The 26,552-nt window shown below is 43.7% G+C and overlaps 1 protein-coding gene across 2 annotated transcripts in view; it reads left to right on the forward strand.

The window, feature by feature from the left end:
- Nucleotides 1-3,780, forward strand: part of mat2b (methionine adenosyltransferase 2 non-catalytic beta subunit methionine) — a 57,589-nt gene extending 53,809 nt beyond the window's left edge. For both annotated transcript variants that reach the window (XM_048543571.2, XM_059650580.1), the window contains exon 7: nt 376-3,780. In XM_048543571.2, the coding sequence (XP_048399528.1) occupies nt 376-546 (171 nt within the window). In that variant the 3' untranslated portion in view covers nt 547-3,780. The remainder of the gene's footprint in view (nt 1-375) is intronic.
- Nucleotides 3,781-26,552: the final 22,772 nt, after the last annotated feature.

A 26,552-nucleotide genomic window follows, 5' to 3' on the forward strand; every position in this document is an offset into this window, starting at 1 on the left:
GCCCGGGCAGGAGCCACTTGCACATTGACCTGAGACAGCTTTGGCAGGGTGTGGGTGAAGGGAAGGAGTTCCAGGTTTCTACTACTCTTCTTGTGAAGATATGCTTCCCGATGTCACCCAAGTAATGGCCTGCCCTACCAACCCCAAGCTCTCTGTCCCTTGCCCACCCAGAGCCTGCCTCCTCCAAGTGTTGATCAGCTCTTCTAATGTCTTCCCTGGTTTGCTGTCATTTGTTTTGTCTGATCTTATGCTCCCATGAGGCACCTTGGACATTTTCCTAGGTTCAAGGTGCTTTCTAAATTCGTGTTTTATTGTGGAGAATAATAATGACTTTGTGCAGTGAAATGGTCACTTGACAGCCTCTCTCCTGTCCAGGTCACAGGTTGTCCTGCTGCTGGTGCTTCTCGACCCCGGGATGTCCAGCTCAACTGTTCGCGCCTGGAGAGGATGGGGATTGGACAGCGGACCCCATTCCGAGTTGGAGTGCAACGCTGTCTCTGGCCTTACCTCCTGGACAAACAATGGCGACAGACGGTGTTTCACTGAGACTGTGAAATTCGGCGTGGGAGAGGCACAGCAGCAAAAAGTGAAATTTGATGGAAAAGCACAAAAGTGTCAGAGTTTCAGACAACCCCGTCACTCCGTCCCAGAGAATTTTTTTTTTTGAAATTCACTGTCTTAAACTCTCTGCTGTTGTGTAACCTTGCACACTGCTGGTTTACTCACTCCATGTGTCTGCCTGTGGGTACACTTTACAAAAATATTATGCACGTTTTAAACTTTTGTTTCTGCTTTGCTTTGTGATTCTTTTTCAGATGTATGGGTGTTTGTGCTTGTTTTGAATTTGTTTGAAAACACTCCAGCCTAGTGTGGGATGGGTGCGAGTTAAGACTGCTAGATATTTTGTTCAGCTCCCACTTAACACTGTGTACAACCTGGTAGTATTGGTTTCCTGTCGAACAGAAGAGTAGTGGAAGTCAACTTACTGTTGGTTGTCTCTGTCTCGCTGAACAAAAATCCCCTCCCTCTCCCAGTGCATGGGCAATGCACTGAATCTCTTCCACATTGTGTTGCTGTTTAATTTTGGTCTTCCTAGGAGCGTAGCTCTCTGGACATTTGCCTGGCCACTGGAATCTCCCCTTTCGAGGGTCATGTCCGTTTAATTGTGGAGCGGCTTCACAGCTGGGGCCAATCCTGTTTTCTGCACCTGGAGCTACAGGGTAGTGAGGAGGAATGCAAGCCCTCTTTCATTGTGAGCACCCGACGCTTTTGCTTCTTCCACCTGTCACCTCATGAAGACGCAACAGACTAACGTGCCTCCCATCCAGCTGCCACCAAGTGGGTTTGGCTAGCCCTGGGGATCTGATACTGAATGAGCAATCCAGTGGTTGTGAATTCACTCCCTGCTGTGGAAACTTGAGAAACTAGTTTCACAAAATCAGGTAATTTATGGATTGGCACCAGATAAAGTGACCACATAGTTGGCAGATTGTAATCAAAAACCCATCTGGTTCATTACTGCCCTTCAGGGAAGGGAACCTGCCATCCCTACTTGGCCTGGCCTATATGTGACTCAGTCCCCACAGTGCATGTTTGCATCTTAATTACTGTGCACCATCTAAGGATAAACTAAATCAGTGTTACTTGGAGGTTTGTAAAAATGGAGTTTTAAGTTTTTCATTTGAGCAGAGATGACCTCAAATTTGAGTTTTAAAAATTGATCCATTAGGTTTTCACTGTTTTTAATTATTTGAGTTTTGAAACAAATTCGGAGTTACAGGATAGTATTCTCAAAACTAGAATCTTTGGTGAGAAAAGAGTTTTAAGGTTTGGATGTAATTTTTGTTCGAGGTGAAACTTGTTTATGAACCATGTTTTCAGCAGGTAAGCTTCAGATCATTGCAGATTTTTCAGTGTTTCAGTACTTTCAAATAGCAGAAGCTCCCAAAATGCAGTCCGTGTCTTTATCTCTGTAACGTGACCTTCAGTGTTTCCTGTGCATTGAAGTCAGCCCTGTCTTTGCTTTCTGAATGATTGTTCTGTTTTGTACTTCATGCTTCCCCTGATATAAAGCAGCTCATAAGAGATTTATTGCCATCTATAGGCTTAAAATGACTCACGCTTTTTCTGTTAGATGTTAGCAGAGCAATAGAAAAAGAGGCCACAGTCTCAGGTTGAGATAGTATGGACACCAAACAGGAATGAGCTTAGCATTGAATACGTGTGAACACACTGAATTCACCGGTTGAAGTCAGTCAGTGTGCTCACTTTCGTGCTGGTTACTCTCCCACTCTTTCCTCTCCTATCTCACTGTTGGGAATTAATGCTGAAGGGGATGAGACCTAATGACCTTATTAATTGTCTGGGAGTTTTAGAGCTGGCAGTAAATCTGTTAAACCCAGTTTGGATATCTGATCTTATTAATCTTGCTTGGCACACATGAGCACTGCTGTAGGAAATGATTTTTAAAAAAGTCTGAAAGGTGCATTGTGTTACATTAACCTCACTGTCAGTGTACAGGAAGCTTTGTTCCATATCTAAGCTGTACAGTGTTTGAGGGGCTATGTAGAGTGGATTTTATTTTTTTAATATACTAGTGGGTTTACTGTTTACAGTCTAATGATTACAAATTGAAAACACTCCTCACTAATTAATGGACTAATTTGTGAATATCAGGACAGCTCTGAATGTCTGACTGGAAGCTGCCTGTCTGATACAGCCAAATGTATTGACTATCACTGCCAGCCACCTGTATATTTTCCCCTTATTTTCTAAGGATTTTTAAAAATCATTTTCTGTAATGTTTACTTGGGAGCCTTATGCTGTCTGACTGAGAATCATTGTGGTCTGGGATTGTTGTCACAAATGTGCATCCTTGAGAGACTCTTAAACAATTATTCCCGGCCTCTGTCTGAGTAGAGCTGAGTAAAGGGCTATGAATCCTCCTGAAAACATCCTATTTTGGTGTCTTTGAATTAACCACTGTCCTCAGATGTATGTGAACGATGTAGTTCCTAGGACTCAATCTTTTAAACATGGGCCAACACTTTGAGCTCTGACTGCTGAGGAAAGCTTCATTTTTGTTTTTACTTCTGAAGGAGTCAATATCAGTTCACTTCTCCTTCAAATGCTGACTTCTGAGATTTCTTTTTATCACTTTGATTTTATTTCAGATCTCCAGCATATATGGTACTCTTTTTGTCCTATCACTTCAGTTGATTGTTTGTTTGAGTTCCTGGCCCAGCTGCTTTGTCCTGGAGGTGTTACCTCTCGCTGCAGATCCGTCCAGCAAGTCCAATCGCATTGCTGATGTGTTGACCAAGTGGCCATTCAATATGTGCAAACGGGCTACTCAACTATTCAAGCATTGTGGTTTTTCACCTGACCAAAGTCTTCCCATTTGTTCACATTACTGCTCAGAAAATGCTGCAGCCAGGACCTTGTGCCATGTGCATTATTCCTCAGCAGGAGAATTACATCTCAGGACTGTGCTTGAGTGTAGCAGAGACAGTTCGATGTGGCTCAGTTCTAGTACGCATATGATCACTGCCAAAAAGGTTATAGATGTGTTTGTGCAAATTGTGACACTGCTCAAACAATTCCTGTAGTTACAACTGATATACATCTGTGGAAACTGGAGTCTTTCTTTATCTGTAAACTACACTTGTGAACAAACAACCGTAACATTTTAGTGTGCGACCTGAAGGAATAATGCTTTCACATTCTGTCCTGTAGAGACATACAATGTAGAAAATTTATTAATAAAGCTTCTACAAACTAGTTTGTGCTAGTTTTTTTTAACAAGGTGTACAATGTGCAATATTCACTAAGAACCATGTATTTCAATTTATCAAATAGGCCATTGAGTAGTGGGAAAAGGTCAAGAATCTTTACAGTGTAAAAGCAGGCCATTCAGTGCATTGGATCCATGCTGAATTCTGAAGTGCATCCCCTCCGATCCAAACTACATTTTGAGCTCAGTAACAACTTTGCTTTGTGAGCTCTCCAAAGCAAATCTTATTCTTTCGCTTACATTCGTTCTGCACTTTTTTTTTAAAGCTCAGTTCTAAATATCTTGCTTTTTGTGCACCTTCTTTGGAGCTGTGGACAACAGTGTGGAGCTGGAGGAACACAAGCCCAGGCAGCATGAGGAGCAGGAAAATTGACGTTTCAGTTCGGGACCCTTCAGGAAAAAATCTCAACAGTCACACTCCTACTGCTCTGATGCTGCCTAGTCTGCTGTGTTTCTCCAGCTCTGCACTGTGTGGTCTCTGATTCCATCTTCTGCAGTTCTTACCATCTCTTTGGAGCTGTAACTTGTATTCCTCGATCTGTTCAAACACTCTATAATCTTTGTATGTTATGATCTGCCTGTACTTCACGCAAAACAAAACTTTTCACTACTTTAGATACGTGTGACAATAATAAATCAAATGAAACATTCAAAAGACATTTGGACAGGTACATGAATAGGAAATATTTGAAGGAATATGGCCAAATGCAGAAAAGTGGGAGTAGATTAATTTGGGAAATTTGGTCAGCATAGATGAGTTGGACCAAAGGATCTGTTTCATGCTGTAAGACTGTTAAAAATGTTAGTTTTGGGCTGAGCCAGAAATCAATATAGGTCAGTGAGCAAAGGAGTGATAGGAATAGGATTTGATGTGCATTAGATCAGTGACAGTGGAGCTTCAGATGAGCTGAGATGGGAATCTGACCAGGAAAACATCGAGTATGGGGGTAACAAAGCAGGAATGGGGCTTTTAGCAGCAGATGGGCCACAATAGGAACAGAGGACAGAAATATTGGTGTGTTTTATAAATCTTAAAGCTAGATCTACACCAACAACAGCTTATCGTTACTGCTCACACGATTCAAGATTACAGGCCACCACAATCTTCTCAAAGGCAATTACGGGTGGACAGTAAATGCTGGGCTTGCCAGCAAAGCCATTGTCCTAAGAATGGGTGAGAAAGGCCATACGTTGTTGAGTGGTTTATACATGCTGATGGAACATTGAGTTATTTGGAGACGATGGTGTTTAGTTTTGGCTTATCACTGTGTGAAAATGACTTGATGAAAATTAATACAAATTCACAATTCTTTCAGTGCAGAAAGAGGCCATTCAGCCCATCATGTTCATGCTGGCTTTCTGAATGAACAGTGCCCCTACTGCCAATCCCTGCCTTTCTCCTGTATAGCCCTTCATTTTTCAAATCACAATCCAATTCTCTCCTGCCCATCTCCACCATACTCTCAGGTGGCACATTCCCAGATCTTAACCAGTGTGAAAAATTTTCTCCATGTCTTCATTGCTTCTTTTAACAATCTACGTGAAATCTGTTACCCCTCCTCCTCAATCCTTCCACCTTATCGACCTTTCTGTGCCCTACCTGATTTTCATGCATCTGTCAAATCTCCTCTTGATCTCCAGGAACAACAATGCCCACTCTTCCAATCTATTCGAGCAACTGAAGTTTCTTGTCTAATTTCCAGTTTTTGCTCTGACTTTCTTATTTCTTTGGATTGTGACTGAAATGAGTTTGCTTGTCGACTAATCGTGACTGCGGGAAGAATCAAGTTTAGTCTGAGCTGCTGTGCACATGATGACAGAATTAGATGTTTTCCAGTCAAGCCACCACTTAGCTTCTGCTCCTGGGTTTGAGAATGAAAGAAAAATCTAGGAAATGATCTGGGTATTAGGTGAGTACAGAATTGGTCTTCATTAAATCTCCCTTTCTGTGGTTGAATACTGCACTAATGCATTGTCCAGCATCACAAGTGAATAAGTTACTACATGAGATACCAAGCAGCCACTGGGATCAATGGAACAGGGGTTGTGATGAGATCCTTCAGCAATTTTGTCTGAGAAAATAAAGACACTGCTTCTGCTGAGTGGATAATCTGTCACTTGGAGGACTGCAAGAACCATAGAGAACTTAAGACAATTTGAATGTAATGAATTATAATGATCCACAATCTGACCTGAATGGACAGTGGAAGGCAATAACTTTCAAAAGAAAAATTATTAAATGCTTTAAAATATTACAGGAAAGAGCAAGAGGTGTAGGACAAATTGGATAGCTCATTAGGAGAGTTGCATCAACATGATGGGCTGAATGGCCTCCTGGTGCATTGTATGTTTGTGATTCTAACTTTCTTCTCTTAGCAACCTGTGGCTTCTCACAAAAGCTTCCAACTGGATCCATGGATTCACGTTTCTTTCTAACTCTAAATGAAGAAAAGAGATGTTAGTGTCATGCTTATGCTTCTAGGCCCATTCATCTTCAGCTGCTTCATCAACAGCCTTTTGTCCACCATAAAATCAGAAGGGGAAGGCTCCCTGATGGCTGCACAGTCTTTAGCACCATGTATGAATCCTCAGACTCTGAGAAAGTTTGAAATCAGCAAGACATGGATAACTTTCAGGCAAGTCAGTGATCATAGGAACTGCCAATGCTGGAGAATCTGAGATAACAAGGCGTACAGCTGGATGAACACAGCAGGCCAAGCAACGTCAGAGGAGCAGGAAAACTGATGTTTCGGGCCTAGACCCTTCATCAGAAAAAGGGTCTTTCTGAAGATGGGTCTAGACCTAAAACGTCAGCTTTCCAGCTCCTCTGATGTTACTTGGCCTGCTGTGTTCATCCAGCTCAACACCTTGTTATTTCAGGCAAGTCATACTTGCATTACACAAGTGCCAGGCAATGTTCATCCCCAATAAGAAAGATTCTCACCATCTCCTCTTCGTGTTCACCAACATCACCATCGCTGAATTCCTCATCATCAACATGCTGGGAGTTACCATTGACCAGAAACTGAACTGAACTAGCAATGTAAATATAGCTACAAGAGCAGGTCAGAAGCTGGGGATTTTGTGTCGAATAACTCACTTGCTGATTCCCCGAAGCCATCACCAAGGTAAAAGTGAGAAGTATGATTGTAGACTTCTCACTTGCCTAGATGAGTGCGGTTCCAATAACACTCATAAACCTAGACACCATCCAGGACAAAGCACTTGGTTAGAGATCTATCCACCACCTCCGAATTCACTCCCTTAATGACCACTATTGCTAGAGGCAGTGCTAATGTATATCACGCACAGTAGGAAGCACTGCAGTGACTTAACAAGGTTCTTTTAACAACAGCGTCAAAACCAATGACTTTTACCACCTAGTGGGATAAGGCTAGCAGATGCATAGGAGCATCATCCTCCAACATATTCCCTCATTGGGTCAAGTTCCTGAGACATGCTCCTTAACAGCATTGCGGGTGTATCTACATCACATGGACTATAGCACTTCGACAAGGCAGCTCCCCACCTCTTGGTGCAATTGACAATGGGCTATAAGTGAGGTTGCCAGTGATGTTCACATTCCATAATTAATAAAAACTTGATTCTTTTCCAGGTCTGGTAGCATCTGTGGAGAGAAATCAAAGTTAACGTTTCGGGTCGAGTGACCCTTCCTCAGAACAGGCTGCTGCCAAACCTGCTGAACTTTTTCAGCAATTTCTGTTTTTGTTTCTGATTTACAGCATCTGTGGTTCTTTCGGATTTTATTTTGATTCATTTCCTGTTTCTTTACGTTTAGCTGAATGGCCTACTCCTGCTCCTATTTTCTAACATCTTGTTTCTAATATCACCCAGGCTCCAAGTGTTAAAATACAAGGCAAGATTACTCAACATAAGATTGTATTCCTTGGAATTTAGAAAGTTAAGGGGTAATTTGATCAAGGTTTTCAAGATATCAGTCATAAGAAGGATATTATTAAGCTGGAGAGAGTTCAAGAAGCATTTACCAGGATGTTGCTGGGTATGGAAGGTCTGAGTTATAGGGAAAGGCTGGATAGGTTGGGACTTGTTTCACTGGAGTGTAGGAGGTTGAGACGCGATCTTAGATCTGTAAAATAATGACTGGTACAGGATGGGGGATTTCAAGACGAGGGGGCATTTATAAAGGTGAGAGGAGAGAGATTTAAAAAAGACATGGGGGCATTTTTTTTACACAGAGGGTGGTTTGCATGTGGAATGAACTTCCTGAGGAAGTGGCGATGCGGGTACAACTGCAACATTTAAAAGACATTTGGATAAGTACATGAGATTATAGGAACTACAGATGCTGGAGAATCCAAGATAACAAGGTGTGGAGCTGGATGAAGACAGCAGGCCAAGCAGCATCATAGGAGCAGGACAGCTGATGTTTCGGACCTAGACCCTTCTTCAGAAATGGGGGAGGGGAAGGGGGCTCTGAAATAAATAGGGAGACAGGGGGAGGCGGATTGAAGATGGGTAGAGATGTACAAGGTAATGAGAGGCATGGATAGAGTCGATAGCCAGAGACTTTTCCCCAGGGCAGGATTGACTGCCACGAGGGGTCATAGTTTTAAGGTGTTAGGAGGAAGGTATAGAGGAGACGTCAGAGGGAGGTTCTTCACCCAGAGAGTTGTGAGAGCATGGAATAGTTTACCAGTGGTAGCCATGGAAGCAGAGTCATTAGTGACTTTTAAGCGACTGCTGGACATGCACATGGACAGCAGTGAATTGAGGGGAATGTAGGTTAGGTTATTTTATTTTTGGATTAGGATTATTCCACAGCACAACATCATGGGCCGAAGGGCCTGTACTGTGCTGTACTTTTCTATGTTCTATGTTCTATGTTCTAGAGGAGAAGATAGGTGGAGAGGAGACAGACAAGTCAAAGAGGCGGGGATGGAGCCAGTCAAGGTGAGGTAGGGATGAGACAGGTCAGTTTACATGAATAGGAGAGGTTTGGAGGGATGTGGGCCAGGAGCAGGCAGGTGGGACTAGTTTAGTTTGGGATTATGGTCAGATTGGACTGGTTGGACCGTTTTGTATGATTCTGTGACTCTATTAATGGGAACTGATATGGGTCAGTGGAGAGAAGTTACAGCCAAAGGTTCCGAAAGATGCTAAGGTAAGTATGAGGAGTTAGGTCACAAATTAGGCATGGTCTCACAGTGTTAAACAACTATTCTTGTTGCCAAATTCCTACATGGGGATGAGTGGCTAATTTAAACTGTCGGAATCATGCAAATTTATGCTGGAAAATGCTGGTAAGTACAATGATGATTGAAAGCGTGTAGCTTGTCATCACACTTCTGAAAACTGAAGTGGGAAGAGAAATCGGATAATTGTCTATCATCTTTGAACTGTAAAACAAACGCAGTGCAGTTTGGATAGATTGCATCCAGTCCATACTTCCCACATGGACAATCTAGTTTCACAGATATTTGAACACCGGAGCTAGATTCTGAGGAGCACATTAAAACCAGCAGTGGAGGAAGAAATCAAATTTTAGAAAACAAGTTGGTTGCTTAATGGAAAGCAAAAAAACTGTGGATGCTGGAAATCTGAAACAAAAACAGAAATTGCTGGAGAACTCAGCAAATCTGGCAGCATCTGTGGAGATAAAACAGAATTAACATTTCGAGCCCAGTGACCCTCCTTCAGAAGGTCTTTCTGTTAATTATTTCTCTCTCCAGAGATGCTGTCAGACCTGCTGAATTTCTCCAGCAATTTCTGATTTTGGTTGCTCAATAATGGGAATAGTCATTGTCTTTCGGACAATGCGCAATCAGCCAACTAAAGCTCTCCTTTTCTCCTGAGTCCAATTATCCTACATGTTCCACAGACCCTAGTCCATCTCCTGCATCCATCCTAGAGACATCAGCACCCCCCACTCTCCAAGATAATGAGACAATTTGACTCTAAGAAGCTGCGATGATGACCGTGACTTTCCCTTCACTGGAAGTGCACACATTTAGCAGCAGGGGCCACTGTGCAAACGTTGGCTCAATATCAATGACTTGATGAACCTTTGGCTATGTCGAGCTAACAGCTCAGAGTCGGAATCAGACCTGGGCAGTCCCTAAGCTAGGTAGAATTCCGCACAGGGTGCTGTATTCAGTTCACTGAGTAACAGAGTGTTCCAGGGTAAAACATTTGGGAAGATAAATTTAATAATGGAGGAATGTGAGGCTGCTAAAGCCTTTGATTGTGTTTCACAGAAGCTGCTTCCACACGGTCAATACTCACTTTTGTACTTGCGATATCCAATGCAGCCTGTGAAGAGAAGGCAGAAAAAAAACAGGAGGCAGGTAACCCCGAAAATGACCATCTGCCCTGCTCTGGAACGTGAGGCTGGAATGTAAATTGCAGAGAAAACAGATTCAGCAAAATTTAAGTTACACCCTTCACAGGTTGTCAACGTTAAATCCCTTTGTGATTTCCGGTCCCTTATCTCTCTCCCTGTGAACCCCAGGTTTAATGCCAGAACTCTCATATTTCAGTTCAAAGCTTTTGAAGGCAAGCATTGATCACAAACTTAGTGGCAGTACTGAGGGAGTGCCGCACTGTCAGAGGGTCAGTACTGAGGGAGTGCCGCACTGTCAGAGGGTCAGTACTGAGGGAGTGCTGCACTGTCAGAGGGTCAGTACTGAGGGAGCGCTGCACTGTCAGAGGGTCAGTACTGAGGGAGTGCCGCGCTGTCAGAGGGTCAGTACTGAGAGAGTGCCGCACTGTCAGAGGGACAGTACTGAGGGAGAGCCGCACTGTCAGAGGGTCAGTACTGAGGGAGTGCCACACTGTCAGAGGGTCAGTACTGAGGGAGTGCCGCACTGTCAGAGGGTCAGTACTGAGGGAGTGCCACACTGTCAGAGGGTCAGTACTGAGGGAGTGCCGCACTGTCAGAGGGTCAGTACTGAGGGAGTGCCGCACTGTCAGAGGGTCAGTACTGAGGGAGTGCCACACTGTCAGAGGGTCAGTACTGAGGGAGTGCCGCACTGTCAGAGGGTCAGTACTGAGGGAGTGCCGCACTGTCAGAGGGACAGTACTGAGGGAGTGCCGCACTGTCAGAGGGTCAGTACTGAGGGAGAACGGCACTGTCAGAGGGTCAGTACTGAGGGAGCGCCGCACTGTCAGAGGGACAGTACTGAGGGAGTGCCGCACTGTCAGAGGGTCAGTACTGAGGGAGTGCCGCACTGTCAGAGGGTCAGTACTGAGGGAGCGCCGCACTGTCAGAGGGTCAGTATTGAGGGAGTGCCGCACTGTCAGAGGGTCAGTACTGAGGGAGTGCTGCACTGTCAGAGGGTCAGTACTGAGGGAGTGCTGCACTGTCAGAGGGTCAGTACTGAGGGAGTGCCGCACTGTCAGAGGGACAGTACTGAGGGAGTGCCGCACTGTCAGAGGGTCAGTACTGAGGGAGAACGGCACTGTCAGAGGGTCAGTACTGAGGGAGCGCCGCACTGTCAGAGGGACAGTACTGAGGGAGTGCCGCACTGTCAGAGGGTCAGTACTGAGGGAGAACGGCACTGTCAGAGGGTCAGTACTGAGGGAGTGCTGCACTGTCAGAGGGTCAGTACTGAGGGAGTGCTGCACTGTCAGAGGGTCAGTACTGAGGGGATGCTGTAATGTCAGGGGGTCAGTACTGAGGGAGCGCTGCACTGTCAGAGGGTCAGTACTGAGGGAGTGCCGCACTGTCAGAGGGTCAGTACTGAGGGAGTGCCGAACTGTTGGAGGGTGAGGACTGAGGGAGTGCCGCACTGTCAGAGGGTCAGTACTGAGGGAGTGCCGAACTGTTGGAGGGTGAGGACTGAGGGAGTGCCACACTGTCAGATGGAGAGAGTTGATGGAGTTCTGCACTACTGTAAGGTTAGTAATTGCTGAGTTTAGTCCTGAGGGAGGACTGCAGTGTTGATGGGATAGTATTAACATTGAACGCATTCAAAAAGTGACTAGATATAGCAGATGAGCCGAATGGGATCAAAGGTTATGGGGAGAGAGCAGGATTAGGCTTTTGAGTTGGACATTCAGCCATGATAGTGAAGAATGGTGGACCGGGATTGAAGGTCTCCTTCTCCTGCTCCTGTATCTAATATGTTTCTGTGTTACTTCTCCTATTAGCATTTCCATCCTACTGTAGGGTCACAGATCTCAATGAATGACAGAACCAGCTCAAGGCACTGAATGGCTTCATCCTGTTTTGTTCCACACATTATCGTGGCCTCCTGTTTCAGAAGGATTAACTGAAATGGTTGATTGATTTCTTTCTGTTTCTCATTCCCTGGCTCGAGAGGCTGAAGGGCTCACTCATTTTCTGCATATCAATTTAGAGTGGCTGAATGTCCTCTTCCTGTTCTTATTGCTTTGTTCAATCTCGTCCACTGTCTCTGAGAAGTTTTTACAAAAGATATCATGATGTGAACATCGCATGAAAGCCAAGAAACTTGGCTATATTTACACTTGAATTATCAAAGTAGAAATAATCTGCCATTGTGTAAGATCAATCATTTTATTGCTGAAAGAAATTTGGATAATAATTGGCACAAACTAATAAGATTTATTTCATTCATTTACCCAAACTGAAACTAAAAGTATTTGGTCATTCCAGCAGATGCCACTGAGATTCTGCTGGCTGTCATCTGTCTTTGCTGGAACTCTGACAGGATAATGCTGTCATTGTACTGGAACTCCGCCGGGGTCTGTTTGGCCTGCTAATTGAAATCTGCTGGGACCGTGCTGGAACTCTACTGGATCCTGCTGATAATCTGCTGGGACTGTCTGAAATTAACTGAAATCTACTGGGACCCTGCTGGGACTCTGTTGGGGTCTTTTTGGGAATTTGCAGGACCCTGCTGGAAATCTCCTGGAACTCTGCTGGCAACATGCTAGGAGCATGCTCCATCTCTGCTGAGACAAATGGAACACTGTTGGGAATCTCCTGTAACACTTCTGGATCAGCCACAAACTCTGGTGGGATGTGGAGTCTGGGGATTTAAAATAGGAATATAAAGAGGTGGGGAATGAGTTTCTGCCATATTTTGGCTGAAAGAACCTGTGAATTGTCGGCAAAATTCCTTGAAGGCAAAAAACAAGATCAGAGAGTAGAGAGATAGTAGGAACTGCAGATGCTGGACAATCTAAGATAACAAGGTCTCGACGGGCCTAGACCCGACACGTCAGATTTCCCGCTCCTATGATGCTGCTTGGCCTGCTAAGATCAGAGAGTGCTTTGGGACCTGTGATTTAAATCAGTATATATAAACGAGAAGAGGACTGCAAATCCCTGAGATGTTAATAGAAAGTCAAATTTCCAAACCAGGAGAGTTTTGTGAACAATCAATTGTGAACATATTCTTAGAACCAAGAAAGTTTTGGCTCTTAGATTTGTGGAAAGTTCATGTTGGCAGATTTGGAAAAGATTCATTAAATCATTAGTCCAAGGTCAGGAAAATGTCAGGAGCCCATTCAGTTGAACTTCAAAGAGTTCAGATTTGGGGTGTAATTTCTCTGAACTTGATTCCCTGTAATAAAGTGTGTTGGGGAACAGGTTGAAACGGTGTTTTGCTGTGTTTTGAGATCACTCTAACTACAAATATTTAGTTAGCTAGTTTTTAATTTTTTTTTGATAGAAGCGTATGTTCAGTTGTCAAAAAATATCTGTAACCTCGTGTGAATATGTCTCAACGTTAGCCACCATGTTAGAACAAGGTTATAGTCCAACAGGTTTGTTTGAAATCACAAGCTTCCATAGCACTGCCCCTTTGTTAGGTGATGACCGAGCAGCGCCCCGAAAGCTTGTGATTTCGAATAAACCTGTTGGACTGCAACTTAGCGTGGTGTGATTTCTGACTTTATCCACCCCAGTCCAATATGGGCACCTCCACATCATTATTAACCATCATGGTAACTAGCTAAACGAAACCAACTTTATGATCTATCAAACCGGGGTTAACCCTTGTCCAGTATCAATCAGGATCACAACATTAAAGTGGAAATTATCTTTGGAACCAGTTCAATATATTCAATACTTACCAATAACTGTGAGCTGGTAATCAACTGTGTACTTCCCATTCTCAATAATACATTTCCATTCTACCTCACTTGACTTTATGTTCCTGACTGTCAGGCGTGTGGTTATCTGACTGTGGTTTGTGTTCACAGTGCTGCTGCTGACATTACCACAGTTTCCCAACACTATAGATGGTGCTGAAACAGCCAAAGACACTTTGCAGAACAGAGTCACAGTGTGCCCTTCCAGAATGGGACCAGGAGTTTCAACTCCAACTAGAAGGAAAGAGACAGATGCATTACGACAGTTTGAGAAAAGCTGACAGAGTTTTACATTCAGGAGCTAAACAGCCAGGGTCGGGGGTGTGGTTGGTGGTGAGAATATCTTCTTTTAGTATGTACGGGCATAGTTACTTTGATGTGCAGTAATTGTCACAAAGGAAAACATGACAATCATTTTGTGTAGGAATGATGCCGGTTTCAACCTGGAGAAGAAATTGGTTTGTGTGGGACTCATTTTCGAGGCATAAATTGGTGCAATGGTGACCAATTTGATGGCCCATTCCCATTCTTGGCAAACAGCCAAGGTGCTCTCAATACTATTATATTTTCCCAGATGCTCATAGCTGACATTTTGGGGCATTTCCCACTTCTGCCGGTGTGTGGTACTGGGTAAGTGTTGCTTAAAGTAGTTTGCTGCCACTAATTCTCTTTGCCTTGTTTTGGGCCTATCTGATGATGAGTGACAGACCATTGTGGATGTAGACTGTTGTTAAATAACAAGAAGGTTTATTGCATGCTACTAATAATCATAAATACATTTGGTCAGCCACCTTAGGGAGCTGGCACAGATACATCTGCTCCTTCTGAAAACCAGAGCCGACCCCTTTGTCTCCACCATCAGGCTGCGTGTGAGTGCGGTAAAAGCATGAACATTAACCTCTTCAGAACCATTACCTTCACCACCAGACCAGGAAGTATAGTGAGTTTCTTGCTTGAGGACTGATGACCCTGGTTCTGATCTAAGGATAATTCCTCTTTTGGAGGATCTTCTATCTCTCAAATAACCTTCAAGAACAACATTGTTCTTTGAGACGTTGTTCTTGGTCCATTTCCTTATCGGAAGGATCCTGAATCTCCTGAAACTCCTTCCTAGAAGACAGTTGCTCTGTAATTTCTTCCTTGTTCTACTCGATGATTATCGAGCCGCCTTCTAATTGGACGAGGTAGCTTGCGATTTTCTAGTATCCTTAGGCCAGGCAGTTTCTACCTCTTGGCCATGCCCTGGATCTATGGATATTGGTCTGGCTCCCATGGAGTTACATGCAACTGATCTCCCATAAGTTGTTGATCAGGCTAGAAGTCTTCAGCTCCCTTTCTGGTTGTTTGACTGGTGAAATTCATTTTCAGACTCTCATTTATGTTGCTAAAGGATCGCTGTTTGTCCTGCACTCTCTCTCTCACTGTCATTAACTGTTCTGCTGTCTGAAGGTAATCAGTAAAAGATTTCTGAAGGAGTGCACTGGTACTGCACATTCTTGTTCACAGTTTTTGCTTTTTCTCACAAGTTTTGCTCGGTATCTTACTTTCTGATCCATCTGAAAGGAGTATTTTATGGACTTGACAATCCCGTATAATTGCATATTTCATAATGAGATATGAAATCTTTAATCTCTACTGAGATCTCCACTGTTCGGCTGAGTGACTCCTAGTAGTGCATAAGTGTCCCTGAGTGATCTTTTCAATACATGTTCCAAATTCTGGAATAAGTAATCTTTTGTCATATATAAGTGCATCCATGGTTGTGAATTACTGTTGGTGCTATTGACCAGATTGTTGAATTTTTGGCCTGGGCCCTCCTTCAGCACTAAGGAAGTGTCTGAGGAAGCGTCACTGGACCCGAAACGTTAACTCTGTTTTTTCCTTCACAGATGCTGCCAGACCTGCTGAGCTTTTCCAGCAAACTTTGTTTTCGTTTCTCCTTCAGCATTATTCTGGCAAATGGTGGTGCAGTTTTAGGAGAGCCATAGAGTCATTTAGCAGAGAACCAAGCACCAATCTACACTAATGCATTCACCCGCAGTTGCTCTGTAGCCTACCATGCTCTGGCATTTTGGGTGATCATCCAGATGCTTCTTAAACGTTGTGTGAGCACTTAGAAGAGTACATCATAGCACAGGAACAAGCCTTTCCACTCATAATGTCTGCGCCAACCATGGTGCCATTCTAAACTGCCTGCAAATGGCCCCTCTCCGTCTATTCCCTGCCTGTTCACATGTCCATCTAAATACCTCCTAAACATTGCTATTGTATCTACTTCTACCACCTGCACTGGCAGCTCATTCCAGGCACCTACCATCCTCTGTGTAAAAAAACTTTCCTCACACACCTCCTTTTAACCTCTCTCCTCTCACCTCAAACCTATGCCCCCTAATATTTGACATTTCTACCCTGGGAAAAATATTCCAATTATCCACTCTGTCCATGCCCCTCATAGTTATATGTACTTCTTATCAGGTCACTCCGACACTAGGAAAACAATCCAAGTTTGTTAATACACTTCAATCCAGGCAACATCTATTAAACCTTTTTTGTACCCTCTGTACATTCTGCACATCCTTCCCATGGAGTGGTGATGGAACTGCGCACAATATTTTGTATTTGGCCAAACTAAAGTTTTATATAGATGTAACGTGACTTAAAATCATAGAATCATAGAATACCTACAGTGTGTCAGCAAACCATTCAGCCCAGTGAGTCCATACCGAACCTCTGAAAAGCATCCCATCCAGACCCACAATACTAAAGTGTAGAGCTGGATGAATGCAGCAGGCCCAGCAGCATCTTAGGAGCAGAAAAGCTGACGTTTTGGGCCTAGACCTGCCATCCAGATCCACCCCCATTATCCCTGTAACCCTGCAATTTCCCACGGCCAATCCATCTAACCGGCACATCTTTGGGCTGTGGGAGGAAACCTGAACACCTGGAAGATACCCGCACGGGCCCGAGGAGAATGTGCATGTGCACGAGGAGAATCAGCTATGGACTTGACCCAAGATCTCCCTGTGCATCTTAAGGGCCCTGCCAATTGCAGTATACTTTTCTCTTGCCGTGACCTCCCAAAATGGATCACCTCGCAATTGTCTGGATTAAACTCTGTCTGCCATTTCTCCGCCCGGTGTTTCAACTTTTCTGTATACTGCTCTATCCTTTGAGAACCTTCCTTACCGTTCACAACTCCACCAATTTTCATACCTTCTGCAAATTTACTAATCAGACCACCTACCTTATCATCCAAATCATTTACATATATTATGAACAACAGAGGTCCCAGCATTGATCCACGTAGAGCACTACTGGTGACAGACCTCCAGTCAGAAATAAGCCTCCATGTCTACCCTCTGTCTTCTATGAACAAGCTAATTTTGTATCCAACATACCAACTCACCATAGATCCCACACGACTTAATCTTTTGGACCAGCCCGATTGCTGTTTTGTTCGTGCTGAATTTTGGCTTGCTGACTATTGTTTCGTTTTGGCTGTATGAAACACTTCCTTTCATAGCTAATGTCTACAGATTCTTTCTCTTGTTTGCGTTCTGCCACGAAACTTGAAGCCCGATAATGCCTTCTATTGCTTACCCAGTTAGCCAGTAATGATCTGTTCCTAGGCCATTGTTTAAGCAGTGGTTTGCTCCTGGACCTGCTGTTCTGTGAGAGGCTTTCAATCTCCTCAAGCTCTTCAGTTGAAGTTGAGGTTGAGAAATACATGCATGCTCAAAAATGAGGTTGAATGACTCCAAACAGCGTACAACTAATCAAATCTCTTATTTGCATTGTAGTTTGTAGAACCCCACTACTTCTGACAGTTGGTCATATGTAGACTTAACTCTGTAGGTGGGAACATCTATCTCATGAGGAATGGCATCAGGTCTGGTAGGACAGGAACACTCACACCTTGTCATGCATAAAATAAGGTGTCCCTTGATGTAGATAAGTTCTGCTTCTCCGAACTTGTTTGGATTCGTTATTTTCCCTGGTAATGCCTTGGCTTTCTTTTCCAATGGAGGTGTCTTGTGAAAGTATCTTTTCTCGTGGTGTTGAGTGTTCTAGTGTATCGACCACTTTATTTATGTCACCACCTTTACCTCCTCTGCTCTGAAACAATGTCTTACATCTGCACATCTTCTGGAAATGACCTACAGCTTTTGAAATTGTGCAGTTCCTTAGTGATGGTGTTTGATGTGACTGTGTCTGTGAACCCTCGCTGTTCCTGCAGTGCTGACCCTGGTATTCAGGTGCTTGGGTTGTTCTCTGTGTTGAATTGTCACTTGATTGTCCTCACTTTACACAGTTAATTGACCCTGTCGCCCTCTTGAGTTAGTGTTGACCTCTGCCCCACAGGATCTGTCCTGCCTGAGAGTCTTTGTAGTCTCTCTTTCCAGAACAATCTGAATAGATTTCTCCACATTTAGTCTTCCTTAGATTCGAAGAAATTTGACAATGTTTTAACAAGAATTCCAACAACAATTCAATCTTTTATGAATTTTGATTTAAAAATTCCATGTGTACAATTTTCTACTGCACTAATTGAATCATGAGATTCTTCTGGTTGATGGACTGTCCCATTCAGTCTTGCTTTTTCAAGTTATTTGTTCTTGAATTGAAGAACTTATCAAACATTTTCAGTGCATCTTCAAAAGTGTCAGTACGCTCTTTGATATTTTAGATGCTAATAACATCATCTAAGTTGGACTCACTGAATATAATAATGTGTTAGCTTCAGTCTTGGTATTAAATTAATGCTGAATCTTAAGAACGTTTTTATGTGAATCTCGTGTTCCGTATCTTCCTTCTCTGAATTTGAATTGGCTACGGAATCTTATATAATTTTCCATTTCTTTTCAATGTGCTGATTGATCACATTACTGTAAAGTCTTTTTTTAGCTAGGTTTTGATGTTGCTTTAAATCTGCTGGTGTTTAAGCCTGTATTCACCAATAAATACTGTTTCAAAGCAAATGACTGTTCAGCTTGCTAGACTCTACAACATTTTCCTCATTACCAGTTACTGCCTGTCTGACAATGTGGCACACCCTCAGTTCTGCTCCGCTATCCCTGCACATTCTGTCTATGCTGATGTACTGACAAGCAACACTCCCTCAATACTAACTTCCTGATATCGCAGTAATGATCCTTTGATCATGCAGTACTCCCTCTGATGAATGTGTGCGCTTCCAGCCAAATGACAGCTAATTTTTTTTGTTAATTCACTCATGATTTGGGAGCTGCTACTGTCCATCCCTAATTGCCCAAAGGGCAGTTAAGAGTCAGGCGTGTTGCTGTAAGATGGTGGTTTCCCTGGAGGGCAGGATCTTGTGAGGAAAGATTGAGGGAGATAGGGCTTTTTTCATTGGAGCAAAGAAGGATGAGAGTTGACTTGATAGAGCTGTACAAGATGATGAGAGGCATAGATAGAGTGGATAGCCAGAGACCTTTTCCCAGGGTGGAAATGACTATTACAAGGGGGCATAATTTTTAAATGATTGGAGGAAGATAAGGGGGAGATGTTGGAGGTAGGTCCTTACACAGAGAGTAGTGGGTGCGTGGAATGCGCCGCTGGTAGTGATAGTGGATCAGATATTTTAGGGACATATAAGTGACTGTTGGACAGGCAAATAGATGATAGTAAAATGTAGAGTAGTTTGATCTTATTAGGATAATAGGTCAGCACAACATGGTGGGCCGAATGGCCTGTACTGTTCTATGTGGCTTTTAATTCCAATCTTTAATTAAATTCAAATGTCACTAATTTGCTGTGGCAGGATTCAACCCAGGTCCCCAAGAACATTGTATCAGTGATAATGGGGACTGCAAATGCTGGAGAATCCAAGATTACAAAGTGTGGAGCTGGATGAACACAGCAGGCCAAGCAGCATCTCAGGAGCACAATGCTGACGTTTTGGGCCTGGACCCTTCATCAGAGGAAGGGTCTAGGCCCGAAGTGTCTGCTTTTGTGCTCCAGAGATGCTGCTTGGCCTGCTGTGTTCATCCAGCTCCACACTTTGTTATCCCCAAGAACATTACCTGGGTCTCTGGATATTACCACTAGGTCATTGTCTCCCTTACTTAAAGGCAAAAGTGTTCCTGCCTTACCTTCTACTGTGATGAGTTGGAACACTGTCTCTCTGAGACTTCCATTGCTGTCCTGTCGAAAGGTGAAGTACCCAGCATCGGTAAACTCCACCCCATCAATCTGCAGCCTGCAGCCGGCCAGGATATGCAGCCGTCCCTGCAAGGGGTTAAGACTGCGATCGAGAGACATTTTGCTGGAGCTCTGTGCCGTCAGGGCCAGTCGTTTCCCCCTTCCTGAACAATTGTGCTGAGGCTTCCAGAGCCAGGTGGCATTGAGGCACACGGGGTACGTCAGCTGTGCTGAGAAATTCACTGAGGATCTCACGGTAGTGTACACAGTCCGAGCTGTAAATACCAACACCACAGTCATAGTGTGAAAACAGAACATTTAAATTAAACACTGGGCCTTTTAAACTCAGGTAGGCTCATTTGATCATGCAAAATCTTCACAGGGCTCAGCAGAATAGATACATAAATGATGTTTCCCTCTGGCTGCGGGGTGTCTAGAATCAGGTGGAGGAATCTCAGAATAAGGGGCAAGGATTGAAACACAGGGGGAATCACTTCACTCAGAGGGTAGTGACTATTTGGATTTCCCTGCCCCCAGATCGTGACCTCATTGAGTGGCAGAGCTGACTCAAAGGGGCTGAATGGCCTACTCATGTACCTTTGTTCTCACTTTCTTATTTTCATTCACCCTCTCATTTTGGCAGCAGACGGTTGTTGTCGATGTGAGCTCCTGAGCTGCAGTATATTGTTGATAACTTTCCAGTGTGCTTATTAGTGATTTGGATGAGGGAAGATCCAGATTTGCAGCTAACACCAAGTCTAGCGCTGTAGTAAGTGTTACAAAGAAGGGGACTTTGTGTGTGAGCCTATAGCAGCTGGAGCTCAGTGTGGCTAAAGCCACAGTGCACCCTACAAAGTTAGATCAGGATTTTCTTTTAAATGGCGAGACAGTGAGAATTATGGAAGAGCAGAGAAACTTTGGCTAACAGTCTATTAAACTTTTTGGCAATATCAGGCAAAGAGCCAAGGCAAGTAGTGAGTACAGCTTAACATATGATGCAGAATATGTCCTTGTGATGTGAGTACAGAGTAGCCCTCCTGCGGTCAGTTACATGCTCTCTCAGGGCAGTGTGCTACATCCAGTAGCAGCGTTTCGGCCTCGTGGCTTTTAGATATTGAGCTGATGATCTGATTCTGCTCAGCTCTGGTTTCCAGCTTGCTCAACCCTTCAGAAAACATTTACAGCACTGCAGCAGAGTGTCCAGTTTCACCAATCTCCGTTCGTGATTATCCTCATGCTCTCCCACTCTTATCTACCTTTGATTATATTTCCTCACCCTACTCTTTTCATTCTCATGTGCCCATCATTCTCTGTGTAAATGAAATTTCTCCTAAATTCTCTACTGGATTTATCAGCAATAATCTGATGAATATACATGCAAATGTACAAATTAGGAGCAGTAGACCATTCAGCCCCTCGAGCCTCAGAGATAGTATGAACTGCTGATGCTGGAGTCAGAGATAACACAGTATGAAGCTGGAGGAGCACAGCATGCCAGGCAGCATCAGAGGGGCAGGAAAGCTGATGTTTCAGGTTGGGACCCTTCTTCATTTCTGGATCCTGGATCCTGGATTCTGAACCTTCAGGAAGAAGGATCCTGATCCGAAACATCAGCTTTCCTGCCCCTCTGATGCTGCCTGGCCTGCTGTGCTCCTCCAGCTTCACAGTGTTTTAGCCCCTTTAGCCTGCCCTGTGATTTATTGGCTGTATTTAATGGCCCCTAATTGTAGTCACTCCTACAAGCAGAACATCTTTCTCTAGAAATACGCTATCAACTGTTTTTGTGTCCTTAAATGAAAACACCCAAATCCCTCTGAACATCAACATTTACAAATTCATGCCGTTTAAAAAAATATTTGGCTTTTCTATTCCTACCAACAAAACAAATGACCTCGACCTTCCCCAATTTATAATCTGTCTGCCATCTAGTTAGACTGAGAGCTATCTATTTCACCCTGGTCAGAGAGTGTTAACTGTCCCATCTGTCCTAACTAGTAGGTGAAAGTTGTCCTTCTGCCCTAGTTAGTGATAACTGTCTAGTTAATGGGCTGAGATTCAAGCTTGATGTGAACCAGGATTTGAAACAAATCTGATATTAGAGATAGATAGAATCAACTGATTTAAATGCTAGTATAACATCAGCATTAAATCCTTCCTGTTTGTAGGCCTTGTGTCAGGAGAGAGCAGCTCAATGGAGCTCATTATAAAGGGATGAAATCACAAATAGTGAGTGATCTTGATACAGGGGTACTTCAGGAATCTGCCACTTTGAAAACCACTCCCTTTCTCTCCCACAATTGACTATTTATTTGTGCTGCAAAAGGGGAGGTAATGGCTTAATGGACCAGTAAATAAAAAACTCAGCTCATGTTTCAGGGACCTGGGTTTAAATCCCGTCATGCCAGATGGTGGAAGTTGAATTTCGTAAAGCAAAGGTATCTGGAATTAAGAATTTAATATTGAAACCATTGTTGGAAAAAATCATCTGATTGATGAATGGCCCAGCTTCAGAGAAGGAAACCTGCTATCAATATTAGCGCTCATTGACAATGAAGGCCTAGTCTGGTATATATGAGTCTCCAGACCAACTGCAGTTTGGTTGACTCTCAACTGCCCTCTGAAAGCCACTCAGTTGTATCAATTGCTATAAAGTCTTAACAAGAAATGAAACCAGATAGATTATCTTGGATCAATGTAGGTACTAAAAACGGCAACTGCAAACACAGGCCTGTTGATCCTACAAAATCCTCCTTATGAACAGCTGGGGGTTTTCCATAGTTGGATGACCTGTCTGACAAAGTAGTCAAGGAACAGCCTGACATAATCAAACACAGAATCATCATTGTATAGACAATGTCCCCTACATCATCATAAAGTGAGAAGTGACGATGTTCGTTGATGGTTGTGCAAAGTTCAGCATCATGTGCAACTTCGCAGATACCGAAGCAGTCCATGTTCAAATGCAGACAGACCTGGATAATATCCAGGCTTGGGGTAAAAAGTATCAAATAACATCTGTGCCACACAAATGCCAGGTAATGACCTTTCCCTGATAAAAGACAATCTAACCACTATTCTTTGACATTCAATGGTGTTACCATCACTGAATCCCCCACTATCAACATCCTGGGGGTTATTATTGAACAGAAACTCAACTGGACTTGCCACATAAACACAGTGGCTACAAGAACAGGTCAGAGACGAGGAATACTGCGGCGAGCAACTCATCTCCCGACTCCTCAAAGCCCGTCCAGCATCTGCAAGGCACAAGTCAGGCATGTGCTGGAATGGATGGATGACAGCAGCTTGAAAAACACTCTAGAAGTTTGACACCATCCAGGACAAAGCAGCTCGCTTGAGTGGCACCACATCCACAAGCATCTACACCGTCCACCACCGACACTCAGTAGCTGCAGTGTGTACTATCTACAAGATGCACTGCAGAAATTCACCAAAGACAGCTCCTTCCAAATCTACAGACACTTCCATCTAGAAGGACAAGGGCAGCAGATGCATGGGAATGCCACCACCTGCAAGTCACTCATCATCCAATAAATTGACATTCCTTCACTGTTGCTGGATCAAAATTCAGGAATTCCCTGCCTAAGGGCATTATGGGTCTACCTACAGCACATGGGCTTTTTGATTTTGATTTTGATTTTATTGTCATGTGTATCGAAATACAGTGAAAAGCTTTGTTTACGAGCGATACGGGCAGATCACAGCAAGCAAAGGATATAAAGATCAAAAAGACTTGAAGGCGTACAGATCACATCATTTGGGGCTAAAGTCCATTCAAAGTCTGATAAAGGCCAGAGAGAAGCTGTTCCTTAACCTGCTCGTGCTTGTGTTCAGGCTTCTGTATCTTCTGCCTGAGAGACGAAGCTGTAGGAGATCGTTACCTGGGTGTGGCGGGTCTTTGATGATGTTGACAGCCTTTTAGTGGCAGCGAACCATGTAAATGGAGCCCATGGATGGAAGGTTGGCTTTTGTGATGGTCTGTGCACACTACCTTTTTGAGCAGTTCAAGAGGGCAACTTACAGGGGCAGGGATAGAAATCATGGGGTCTGATGCTGGTCCTGGCCTGATCTGACCTTTGACCCAAGAATAGTCCCCTAAAGCCCTGAAGCGCAGTCATTATGTCCTGGTGTGGTCCGTTCCCTACGGCCTTCCAGGTGCCACCAGAATTAGGTTTAGGCTGGTAGGGCCTGTGGTCAATGTTCCTGATCTTCCACCAATTGAGGCCCTTAGTGACCAATTAATGGCTGGGATAAATCCAGCAAATGAGCCTGTTATCATGTGGCATTCCCAAAAGCGGCATTCTGAGCTCTGGCCTGCTCTGGAAGTCACAGTATTTGTATATTTTAGCCAAAAGGCCAAGAAGCAAATTTCTGATGAAGGGTCCCAACCCGAAATGTCAAATTTCCTTCTCCTCTGATGCTGCCTGACCTGCTGCATTCCTCCAGCTCCACACTGTGTTGTCTCTGACTTTAGCATTGGCAGTTCTTGCTATCTCTGTGTTTGTACGTCCATCCAGTTTAGTTCCTGGTCAATGGCAACATCCAAGATCTTGATAGCTACAGTGGCCCTTCCTTGGGAGAAGGAACATAGATCCGGCTGGAGACCTGCATTTCCTATTTTTGTACGAGATAGGACCATCAAAAGGCCAGCATTTGTACCCTATGCCCAGTTGGCATTCAATTGATTTGTTCTCATTTTAGACAAAGCCAAACAGTGTTGGGAGCAGCAGAGTGGCTGACCAGTTAGCACTGCTGCCTCACAGTGCTAGGGACCCAGATTCGATTCCACCCTCGGGCAACTGTCTGTGGAGTTTGTGCATTCTCCCCGTGTCTGTGTGGGTTTCCACCCACAGTCCGAAGATGTGCAGGTTATGTAGATTGGCCATGCTAAATTATCCATAGTGTTCAGGGATGTGTCAGCGAGGTAGATCAGTCATGGTCAATGCAGGATTATAGGGATAAGTTAGAGAGGTCAGTCTGAGTGGGTTGCTTTTTGGAGGGTCGATGTGGACTCAATGGGATGAATGGCCTGCTTCCACACTATAGGGCTTTTATGATTTCCATGGGTTCAGAGTCACATTTAGGTCATGCCGAGTAAGGATGACCGATTTTCTCCCATCAAGGACATTGGCATTGAGAACTGGAATTTTAAGACAACATTAGATCAACTTTTAATTCTAGACTGTCTTCCCTTCATTAAATTAAAGCTTCACCATTTGCCATAGTGGGATTTAATCTCATGTACCTGGATTCCAGGCCAGTGAAATAACCACTACATCACTGCCTCCCCAAAAGAATATTCTGCTCTCAGTGTCAGTCACAATCGGATCTGTCTGGGACTTTATCATTTGTAACTCAATGGTCTGGACTAGATGGACATCCTAAATTAAAATTTGAAATGCAAACCAAAATCTGGTATTAGGGAATAAATTAAAACAGAATCACTTCAGGATTGACTGTTCCTCAAAATAATTTCTTCATTTATCAGTGGCTGTTATTAAAATTCTTGTCAGAAATACATCAGAGTATTGCTTTTTTAGTAGAATTTCTTTGCAGATGCTATCAAAGAGATGTATTGCATTTTGCACAGATTAACATATTCTTCAGTGGATAAATAATAAATAAATAATCTTGAATAAATCATTGTCTAATGTGAGCTTTGAGATAATAACTCTGGCTGAAGAGTCCCATTAGCTGTTGTCTGAGTTAGCCAGGAATTACTTCCACAAACCCTTTTGAATTCACTGCGGAAAACTATTACTTAAACCTGCAATCTCTAATTCCATTTTTTATATCTGTGATGTGTGGCAACTTTATCCTCAATAATAAAGCAGAAATATGAAGTAGGATTGGATAGCATCCAGCTGCCCCTGTACCTCAAACGATGCTTTCCTCTGGAAAGCTATTCGTGGTTGTTCTGGCATGAGCTCAGTCCTGACACCTCTCTGGTTGGTGGCATTAGTTTAAGACTGGGAGACTTTTGCTTAAGTGTGTTTCACATTGTTTCTGCTTCCACCACCTTCTCTTCATTTTCCCTCAGTCACCACCTCAACAAACGGCCAACTATAAACACACCGGTTGTAAGTTCGGTTTGTGGAAAACATGGAAGGCTCACCACATGGAAGAAGGCCATTCAGTCCATTGTGCCTGTGCTGATCCTAGCTCTCCAACTACAGTGTTCTGCTCCAGTCTCCTCTCCCACCCCTTTCCTTCGGTCCTTTTTTCCTTTATTCTTCTCAACTCCTTCTCCAATTCGAAATCAACTGCTTTTTGTGTCTTCCTCAGGAACAATGATGATGTCTTTTTCTCATAGTATTCAACATGTTGCTACTATTCTTCATCCTCTAATTATTCAAACTGATGACCCTCAGTCAAAAATACAGTGGCTTCATGAGTGAGGGAGAGCGAGAGAGTGTGAGGGAGGGGGAGAGAGAGAGTGTGTGAGGGGTTACACAGAGACAGTGTGTGAGGGAGGGAGAGAGTGGGAGAGCGAGTGTACAGTGGCTTCAAGAGCAGG

The sequence above is a fragment of the Stegostoma tigrinum genome, chromosome 13 (genome assembly GCF_030684315.1).
Source record: "Stegostoma tigrinum isolate sSteTig4 chromosome 13, sSteTig4.hap1, whole genome shotgun sequence".
NCBI classification, from domain to species: domain Eukaryota; kingdom Metazoa; phylum Chordata; class Chondrichthyes; order Orectolobiformes; family Stegostomatidae; genus Stegostoma; species Stegostoma tigrinum.